We start from the raw sequence: 10,077 nt of genomic DNA, 5'->3' as shown, positions 1-10,077 counted from the left end.
AAAAGAAAATTATGATTCGAGGTCCATTCGTCCTCTTCAAGGGGGAAACAAACCTGAGATGATCATAGCTAGAGGAGGAGGAGATTACCTTCAGCTCTGCCATTCCCTGATCAACCTGAGCTATTGTTATCAAAATAGCAGCAGAAATGGAGGAGAGAGGACATTCATAGCCGCAGACAGTGGATTATGAGCATATCAAGAATGCACGCATAGAAAAGAACAAGAAGCGAATGGAGCAGGTGGGTTTTCCTAATCTATGCCAAAGCCTATCCAAGCGGCCTTTTGCAAAGAGCCAAAGGCCATTCCATGCAATTCCAGAGATTAGGCCTGTTTGGAGCCCTGCACCTTCTAGGCATTCTTCAAGGCTGCAGAATGTTACCCCTGTTTCATATGTGAAAATTCTGCCAACGTTTAAAGAAAATTCCAATTCGAGGTCCATTCGCCCACTTCAACGAGGAAACAAACATGAGATGATCATAGCTGCAGGAAGAGGAGATTACCTTAAGCTCTGCCCTTCCCTGACCAACCTGAGCTATTGTTATCAAAATAGCAGCAGAAATGGAGGAGGGAGGACATTCACAACCGCAAACAGTGGATTATGAGCATCTCAGGAATGCACGCATAGAGGAGAACAAGAAGCGAATGGAGCAGCAGGGTTTGCCTAATCTATGCCAAAGCCTATAAAAATGGCTTTCTGCAAAGCGCCAAAGGCCATTCCATGCAATTCCAGAGAGGAGGCCTGTTTGGAGCCTTGCACTTTCTAGGCATTCTTCAAGGCTGCAGAATGTTACCCCTGTTTCATATTGTGGAAATTCCGATTCAAGGTCCATTCGTCCACTTCAATGGGGAAACAAACTTGAGATGATCATAGTGGGAGGAGGAGGAGATTACCTTTAGCTCTGCCCTTGCCTGACCAACCTGGGCTATTGTTATCAAAATAACAGCAGAAATGGAGGAGGGACGACATTCACAACCGTAGAAAGTGGATTATGAGAATCTCAGGAATGCACGCATAGAGGAGAACAAGAAGCGAATGGAGCAGCTGCGTTTGCCTAATCTATGCTAAAGCTTATCCAAGCGGATTTCTGCAAAGTGCCAAAGGACATTCCGTGCAATTCCAGAGAGTAGGCTTGTTTGGAGCCGTGCACCTTCTAGGCATTCTTCAAGGCTGCAGAATGTTACCCCTGTTTCATATGTGGAAATTCCGCCAACGTTTAAAGAAAATTCTGATTCGAGGTCCATTCCTCCGCTTCAACCAGGAAACAAACTTGAGATGATCATAGCTGGAGGAGGCGGACATTACCTTCAGCTCTGCCCTTCCCTGATCAACCTGAGCTATTGTTATCAAAATAGCAGCAGAAATGGAGGAGGGAGGACATTCACAGCCACAGGCAGTGGATTATGAGCATCTCAGGAATGCACGCATATAGGAGAAGAAGAAGCGAATGAAGCAACTGGGTTTGCCTAACTTATGCCAAAGCCTATCCAAGCATCTTTCTGCAAAGCGCCAAAGGCCATTCTGTGCAATTCCTTAGAGTGGGCCTATTTGGAGCTCTACACCTTCTAGGAATTCTTCAAGGCTGCAGAATGTTACCCCTGTTTCATATATGGAAATTGCGCCAGCGTTTAAAGAAAATTCCGATTCAAGGTCCATTCATCTGCTTTAACGGGGAAACAAACCTGAGATGATCATAGCTAGAGAAGGAGGAGATTACCTTCAGCTCTGCCCTTCCCTGACCAACCTGAGCTATTGTTATCAAAATAGCAGCAGAAATGGAGGAGGGAGGACATTCACAGCCGTAGACAGTGGATTATGAGCATCTCAGGAATGCATGCATTGAGGGGAACAAGAAGCGAATGGAGCAGCTGGGTTTGCCTAATCTATGCCAAAGGCTATCCAAGCGGCTTTCTACAAAGCGCCAAACGCAATTCCATGCAATTCCAGACAGTAGGCCTGTTTGGAGCCTTGCACCTTCTAGGCGTTCTTCAAGGCTGCAGAATGTTACCCTGTTTCATATGTGGAAATTCTGCCAAAACGTTTAAGGAAAATTCCGATTCGAGGTCCATTCGTCCGCTTCAACGGGGAAACAAACCTGAGATGATCATAGCCGGAGGAGGAGGAATTTCCTTTAGCTCTGTCCTTCCCTGACCAAACTGAGCTATTGTTATCAAAATAGCAGCAGAAATGGAGGAGGGAGGACATTCACGGCAGCACACAGTGGATTATGAGCATCTCAGGAATGAAATCATACAGGAGAACAAGAAGCGAATGGAGCAGCTAGGTTTGCCTAATCTATGTCAAAGCCTCTCCAAGCGGATTTCTGCAAAGCGCCAAAGGCCATTCCGTGCAAATCTAGAGTGTAGACCTGTTTGGAGCCCTGCACCTTCTAGATGTTCTTCAAGGCTGCAGAATGTTACCCTTGTTTCATACGTGGAAATTCTGGCAACCTTTAAAGAAAATTCCGATTCGAGGTCCATTCTTCCACTTAAATGGCGAAACAAACCTGAGATGATCATAGCTGGAGGATTAGGAGATTACCTTTAGCTCTGCCCTTCCCTGACCAAACTGAGATACTGTTATCAAAATAGCAGTAGAAATTGAGGAGGGAGGACATTCACAGCCACAGACATTGGATTATGAGCATCTCAGGAATGCATGCACCGAGGAGAGCAAGAAGCGAATGGAGCAGTTGGGTTTGCCTAATCTCTGCCAAAGCCTATCCAAGCGGCTTTCTGCAAAGCACCAAAGGCCATTCCGTGCAATTCCAGGGAATAGGCCCCTTTTAAGCCCTACACCTTCTAGGCGTTTTTCAAGGCTGCAGAATGTTACCCCTATTTCATATGTGGAAATTTCGCCAACGTTTAAAGAAAATTCCTATTGGAGGTCCATTCATCTCTTTCAACGGGGAAACAAACTTGTGATGATCATAGCTGGAGGAGGAGGAGATTACCTTCAGCTCTGCCCTTCCTTGAACAACCTGAGCTATTTTTATCAAAATAGCAATGGAAATGGTGGAAGGAGGACATTCATAGCCGCAGACAGTGGATTATGAGCATCTCAGGAATGCATGCATAGAGGAGAACAAGAAGCGAATGGAGCATCTAGGTTTGCCTAATCTATGCCAAAGCCTATCCAAGTGGCTTTCTGCAAAGCGCCAAAGTCCATTCCATGAAATTCCAGAGAGTAGGCCTGTTTGGAGCCCTTCACCTTCAAGGCCTTCTTCAAGGCTGCAGACTGTTATCCCTATTTCATATGTGGAAATCCCGCCAATGTTTAAAGAAAATTCCGATTTGAGCTCCATTCATCCGCTTCAACGGGGAAACAAACCTGAGATGATCATAGGTAGAGGAGGAGGATATTACCTTCAGCTCTGCCCTTCCCTGACCAACCTGAGCTATTGGTATCAAAATAGCAGCAGAAATGGAGCGGGAGGACATTCACAGCTGCAGACACTTGATTATGAGCATCTCAGGAATGGATGCATAGAGGACAACAAGAAGCGAATGGAGCAGTTGGGTTTGTCTAATCTATGCAAAAGCCTATCCAAGTGGCTTTCTGCAAAGCTCCAAAGGCCATTCCATGCAATTCCATAGAGTAGGCCTTTTTGGAGCCCTGCACCTTCTAGGCGTTCTTCAAGGCTGAAGAATGTTTCCCCTGTTTCATATGTGGAAATTCCGCCAACGTTTAAAGAAAATCATGATTCGAGGTCCATTCGTCCGCTTCAAGGGGGAAACAAACCTGAGATGATCATAGCTGGAGGAGGAGGAGATTACCTTCAGCTCTGCCCTTCCCTGACCAACCTGAGCTATTGTTATCAAAATAGCAGCAAAAATGGAGGAGGGAGTACATTCACAGTCGCAGACAGTGGATTATGAGCATATCAAGAATGCACGCATAGAGGAGAACAAGAAGCGAATGGAGCAGGTGGGTTTGCCTAATCTATGCCAAAGCCTATCCAAGCGGCCTTTTTCAAAGAGCCAAAGGCCATTCCATGCAATTCTAGAGATTAGGCCTGTTTGGAGCCCTACACCTTCTAGGCATTCTTCAAGGCTGCAGAATGTTACCCCTGTTTCATATGTGGAAATTCTGCCAACGTTTAAAGAAAATTCCAATTCGAGGTCCATTTGCCCACTTCAACGAGGAAACAAACCTGAGATGATCATAGCTGCAGGAAGAGGAGATTACCTTCAGCTCTGCCCTTCCATGACCAACCTGAGCTATTGTTATCAAAATAGCAGCAGAAATGGAGGAGGGAGAACATTCACAACCGCAAACAGTGGATTATGAGCATCTCAGGAATGCACGCATAGAGGAGAACAAGAAGCGAATGGAGCAGCAGGGTTTGCCTAATCTATGCCAAAGCCTATCCAAGTGGTTTTCTGCAAAGCGCCAAAGGCCATCCGTGCAATTCCAGAGAGGAGGCCTGTTTGGAGCCCTGCACCTTCTAGGCATTCTTCAAGGCTGCAGAATGTTACCCCTGTTTCATATGTGGAAATTCCGCCAACATTTAAAGAAAATTTCGATTCGAGGTCCATTCATCTGCTTCAACGGGGAAGCAAACCTGAAATGATCATAGTTGGAGGAGAAGGAGATTACCTTCAACTCTGCCCTTCCTTGACCAACCTAAGCTATTGTTATCAAAATAGTAGCAGAAATGGACGAGGGAGGAAATTCACAGCCGCAGACAGTGGATTATGAGCATCTCAGGAATGCACACATAGATGAGAACATGAAGCGAATGGAGCAACTGGGTTTGCCTAATCTATGCCAAAGCCTATCCAAGAGGCTTTCTGAAAAGCGCCAATGGCCATTCCATGAAATTCTAGAGAGTAGGCCTGTTTGGAGCCCTGCACCTTCTGGGCGTTCTTCAAGGCTGCAGAATGTTACCCCTGTTTCATATGTGGAAATTCCGCCAATGTTTAAAGAAAATTCTGATTCGAGGTCCATTCGTCTGCTTCAACGGGGAAACAAACCTGAGATGAGCATAGCGCGAGGATGAGGAGATTACCTTCAACTCTGCCTTCTCTGACCAACCTGAGCTATTGTTATCAAAATAGGAGCAGAAATGGAGGAGGGAAGACATTCGCCGCCGCAGACAGTTGATTATGAGCATCTCAGGAATGCACGCATAGAGGAGAACAAGAAGCGGATGGAGCAGTTGGGTTTGCCTAATCTATACCAAAGCCTATCCAAGCGGCTTTCTGCAAAGCGCGAAAGGCCATTCCGTGCAATTCCAGAGAGTAGGCCTATTTGGAGCCCTGCACCTTCTAGGCATTCTTCAAGGCTGCAGAATGTTACCCCTGTTTTGTATGTGGAAATTCCACCAACGTTTAAAGAAAATTCCAATTCGAGGTCCATTCGTCCGCTTCAATAGGGAAACAAACCTGAGATGATCATAGCTGGAGGAGGAGGAGATTACCTTCATCTCTGCCCTTCCATGACCAACCTGAGCTATTGTTATCAAAATAGCAACAGAAATCAGGGAAAATTTTAAGAACCCCCCCAAATTTACATGTATAATAAATGGGCGAATCTCCATGGTATATAGGAAAAATGGAAGGCGATTTTATCAATAATATGATATGTATATATAATTTTTTGGTGAATCTCTCACCAAGCATGGCGAATATTTTACTCAATTATAAAATCTTGTGTTTAATGAATACACAAATGAAATCATTGCATTTCTTTAAAATATATTTTGAAATCAAAATTACCGAAATTACATATATAGGAAAAATGGAAGGCGGTTTTATCAATAATATGTTATGTATATATAATTTTTTGGTGAATCTCTCACCAAGCATTGTGAATATTTCACTCAATTATAAAATCTTGTGTTTATTGAATACACAAATGAAATCATTGTATTTCTTTAAAATATATTTTGAAATCAAAATTCCCGAAATTACATATCAATAACCTAGTGGGTGTAGGATAAAATTCACCCGTGCCATTCACAGAAATCATGAGAAAAAACCTAATACTATATATCAAACCAAGAAATACTCAAATTAATCACTTCTAGGGACCTCGTAACCACCCTACAAATACACAAGTATGTTCCTATTTGCAATTAGAAAAATTACCCAAATTACAATCTGTTTACTCCAGCATATGTTGGAAAGTTATAGAAGGATGACTAGTGCAATCAATCCATTCCTTTTTGCCCTAGATTTGTTTTTAAAATAGAAGTATACAAATATACTTTTCCAATTTCTATGCTTTAACCATTCACCTTAAGTCGTTTTTACAATATAATTTCCTAAGTCTATTTAATATCTTCATTATCATAAAAACCAACCTATGTCCATCTTAACTCCACATCTACCACTCTTAGGGGGATTAAATCTATTTATCCCTCTCAACACTTGGTAGACCCAGAATTAAGATAGATCTAAGATGATAGAACTTCCCCTTTAAATAGTTTATGCTCACATGAATACCATGGTATTACCATGGGTCAATACCATGGGTTATCATAAACCTGGAGCTTAAAAATCACTATTAGTAATTTATAAAAAAATAATAAAATTAATAGTTGATTTTTGTTTTATTTTTTATTTTAACCAAGCTAAAATGTTTAACATACATTAAATTACAACATCCATTTTCACTCTTGATTGGATCAAATATTTTTTCACTCTATGCTAGTTTTCATATCATGATATTTGATACCTCTCGTAGATCCAGAGTAAAGATGGATCTATGCTGGTTTAATTCCCCCATTTAAATAGGCTACATTCTAGGTGAATACCATGGGTCAATACCATGTGCCATTTTGGTGAATACCATGGGTCAATACCATGTGCCATTTTTTTTCCCATAGGTTTCACCCAAATATAACACATTTTTTGAGTGTTTGTAAATATAAGGTGACTTATGGAGTAAATATAAAAAAATGTTTTATTTTTTACCATACATCTCCTTTATTTATATTTTTATTAATTTACCATACCTCTTTTACAAATATGGTATTTGGCCAATAGGACTCACTTAAATAAAACCTCTTTCTTGAGCCTTCATAAATAGAATGGGGATTATGGACTAAATATAAGAAGGGGTTTTATTTATTTACCTTGTGTCTAGTTTATTTATATTTTTATTTATTTACCATACCTCCACTTTACTTATATTTTTATTTGTTTACACCCTTGCATTATATAAGGTGACTTATGGAGTAAATATAAAAAATGTTTTATTTATTTACCATACCTCTCATTTGTTAAATTGAGACTTCGGTGATCCATAATAGTTGTAAGAAGAGCTTCGGCGTAAATCACATAAAGAGAGATCTTTGTCGACGCGTTTCCAGCCACCAAGTGTGGCTCATCCTTAGGACAAGTTGAAGAAACAGATCCAACTTTGCAAGTTTAATAGTCTGAGCAGGGCCTCCACCACCTATCTAGATCAACGGCTAGATTTGACCAAGGGACAGTCAAAAAGTCAAATGGATCCATTTGACTTTTTGACTGTCCCTTGGTCAAATCTAGCCGTTGATCTAGATAGGTGTTGGAGGCCCTGCTCAGACTATTTAACTTGCAAAGCTGGATCTGTTTCTTCAACTTGTCCTGACGATGAGCCACACTTGCTGGCTCGAAATGCGTCGACAAAGATCTCCCTTTATGTGATTTACGTCGAAGCTCTTCTTACAACCTCTCATTTATTTATATTTTTATTAATTTACCATACCCTTTTTATAAATATGTTATTTGGACCTTTGGCTCATAGGATTCACTTAAATAAAACCTATTCTTGAAAATGGGCAAATGGAAGGTTGTCACTCCTAATTTCAAGGGCTAAATTTACCTTTTTTACCCTCTCCCTTAAAATAAGGTGGGCTATTTGAGGTGATTCATAAAAATGTGCTATGATACAAAATATTCGCCCACTAAAAATTTAAAACCCCTTAATTTTGCCAAAGGGCAAACATTCGCCCCTAAAATTTTCTATGGCTGAAATGGAGGAGTGAGGACATTCACAGCTGCAGACATTGGATTATGAGAATCTCAGGAATGCACGCATAGAGAAGAATAAGAAGCGAATGGAGCAGCTGGGTTTGCCTAATCTATGCCAAAGCCTATCCAAGAAGCTTTCTGCAAAGCGCCAAATGCCATTCCGTGCAATTCTAGACAGTACGCCTCTTTGGAGCCCTACACCTTCTAGGCGTTCTTCAAGGCTGCAAAATCTTACCCCTATTTCATATGTGGAAATTCCGCCAACGTTTAAAGAAAATTCTGATTCGAGGTCCATTTGTCCGCTTCAACAGGGAAACAAATCTGAGATGATCATAGCAGGAGGAGGAGGAGATTACCTTCAGCTCTGCCCTTCCCTGACCAACATGAGCTATTGTTATCAAAATAGCAGCAGAAATGGAGGAGGGAGGACATTCACAGTAGCAGACAGTGGATTATGATCATCTCAAGAATGCACACATAGAGGAGAACAAGAAGCGAATGGAGAAGCTGGGTTTGCCTAATCTATGCAAAAGCCTATCCAAGCGGCTTTCTACAAAGCGCCAAAGGCCATTCCATGCAATTCCATAGAGTAGGCCTGTTTGGAGCCCTGCACCTTCTAGGTGTTCTTCAAGGCTGCAGAATGTTACCCCTGTTTCATATGTGGAAATTCCGCCAACGTTTAAAGAAAATTCCGATTCGAGGTCCATTTGTTTGCTTCAACAGGGAAACAAACCTGAGATGATCATAGCAGAAGGAGGAGGAGATTACCTTCAACTCTGCCCTTCCCTGAACAACCTGAGCTATTGTTATCAAAATAGCAGCAGAAATGGAGGGAGGACATTCGTAGCCGCAAACGGTGGATTATGAGCATCTCAGGAACGGACGCATAGAGGAGAACAAGAAGCGAATGGAGAAGTTGGGTTTTCCTAATATATGCCAAAGCCTATCCAAGCAGCTTTCTGCAAAGCGCCAAAGGCCATTCCGTGCAATTTCAGAAAGCATGCCTATTTGGATCCCTGCACCTTCTAGGCATTCTTCAAAGGCTGCAGAATGTTACCCCTATTTCATATGTGGAAGTTCTGCTAACTTTTAAAGAAAATTCCGATTCGAGGTCCATTTGTCCGCCTCAACGGGGAAAAAAACCTGAGATGATCATAGCTGGAGGAGGAGGAGATTACCTTTAGCTCTACCCTTCCCTGACCAACCTGAGCTATTGTTATCAAAATAGCAGAAGAAATGTTGGAGGGAGGACACTCACAGTTAGTCAAAATAGCCTGTGCCTGCCAGCCAAACCAGTTACTTAGCAGATATCATTGTTGTCCTTAGCGGATAGTAGCTGGGTTTGCCTAATTTGTACATATAGGGGTATATGTATGTTCTAGGCTTATGATATTAGCATACGTGTAGTGACAGCCCATTCATTTATATAGCTTGTTCAAGAGCCAATTGGACAGCCAGTTGGACCAACAACAGGAGAGGAAGCTGAAGCAACGGATCGAGATCCATATCCTGTTTCCATTGATCCAGTTTCTAAGCTACCTCGCACGATATCCATTCCGGCCCCATAGCCCGCTGAATTCTTTCTCGTCCCAACTCTTCCACCACTACCTCCAATAGCTTTAAGGTCATTTGCCTTCCATCAGTAAACTGCTCCTGCCTTTGTCTCTACTACTGCAAATGGGTCTGCTACCTCTATTATTGCCTCTGCCACCTATGTCTCTGTGTCCTTTTCTTCTATCATTCCTGCTGCTACCTGTGTCTTTGTCTTTGTTGTTCGATCGAGAACTGGAAGGGATCCCGGACGAGGCGCTTCTACCTTTACTTATCCTATTTTCACTCGGTCATCAGATGCCCACCAATCATTGCTGAGAGTCCCTTCATTGTACTCTTTTCATTGCCAGCCTGCCAGCGCAGTTCGTTGAAGATGAAGTACAGGGATGGATGAAGACAATGCGATAGATTTTGAAGGATGACCAAGCTATGACCAATCTCAAGGGGATACTTGTGTGGTTGCAGGGTTAACCCGCAGAGAAGTTAGATAGACATATACACCGAGTGTAGAGAAAGAGGCCATGGAAAGAATTAAGGTTGAACACGCTAATTGGAGGATATGAGGTG

General features: G+C 42.3%; 2 protein-coding genes across 2 annotated transcripts; both read left to right on the top strand.

The window, feature by feature from the left end:
* Window positions 1-2,185: 2,185 nt before the first annotated feature.
* On the top strand, window positions 2,186-2,545 carry LOC149150751 (uncharacterized). Its single transcript, XM_089442938.1, has one exon. It carries the CDS (start codon window positions 2,186-2,188, stop codon window positions 2,543-2,545), a length of 360 nt encoding a protein of 119 aa, XP_089299064.1.
* A 2,110-nt stretch (window positions 2,546-4,655) lies between these two features.
* On the top strand, window positions 4,656-5,000 carry LOC149150750 (uncharacterized). Its single transcript, XM_089442937.1, has one exon. It carries the CDS (start codon window positions 4,656-4,658, stop codon window positions 4,998-5,000), a length of 345 nt encoding a protein of 114 aa, XP_089299063.1.
* The last annotated feature ends 5,077 nt before the right edge of the window (window positions 5,001-10,077 follow it).

This window comes from Pinus tabuliformis, chromosome 9 (genome assembly GCF_031772625.1).
Source record: "Pinus tabuliformis cultivar Carrire ecotype Pingquan chromosome 9, CPIR1, whole genome shotgun sequence".
NCBI lineage: Eukaryota > Viridiplantae > Streptophyta > Pinopsida > Pinales > Pinaceae > Pinus > Pinus tabuliformis.
The sequence above is the reverse complement of the archived record's forward strand: the minus strand, read 5'-3'. Positions and strand labels throughout refer to the sequence as shown.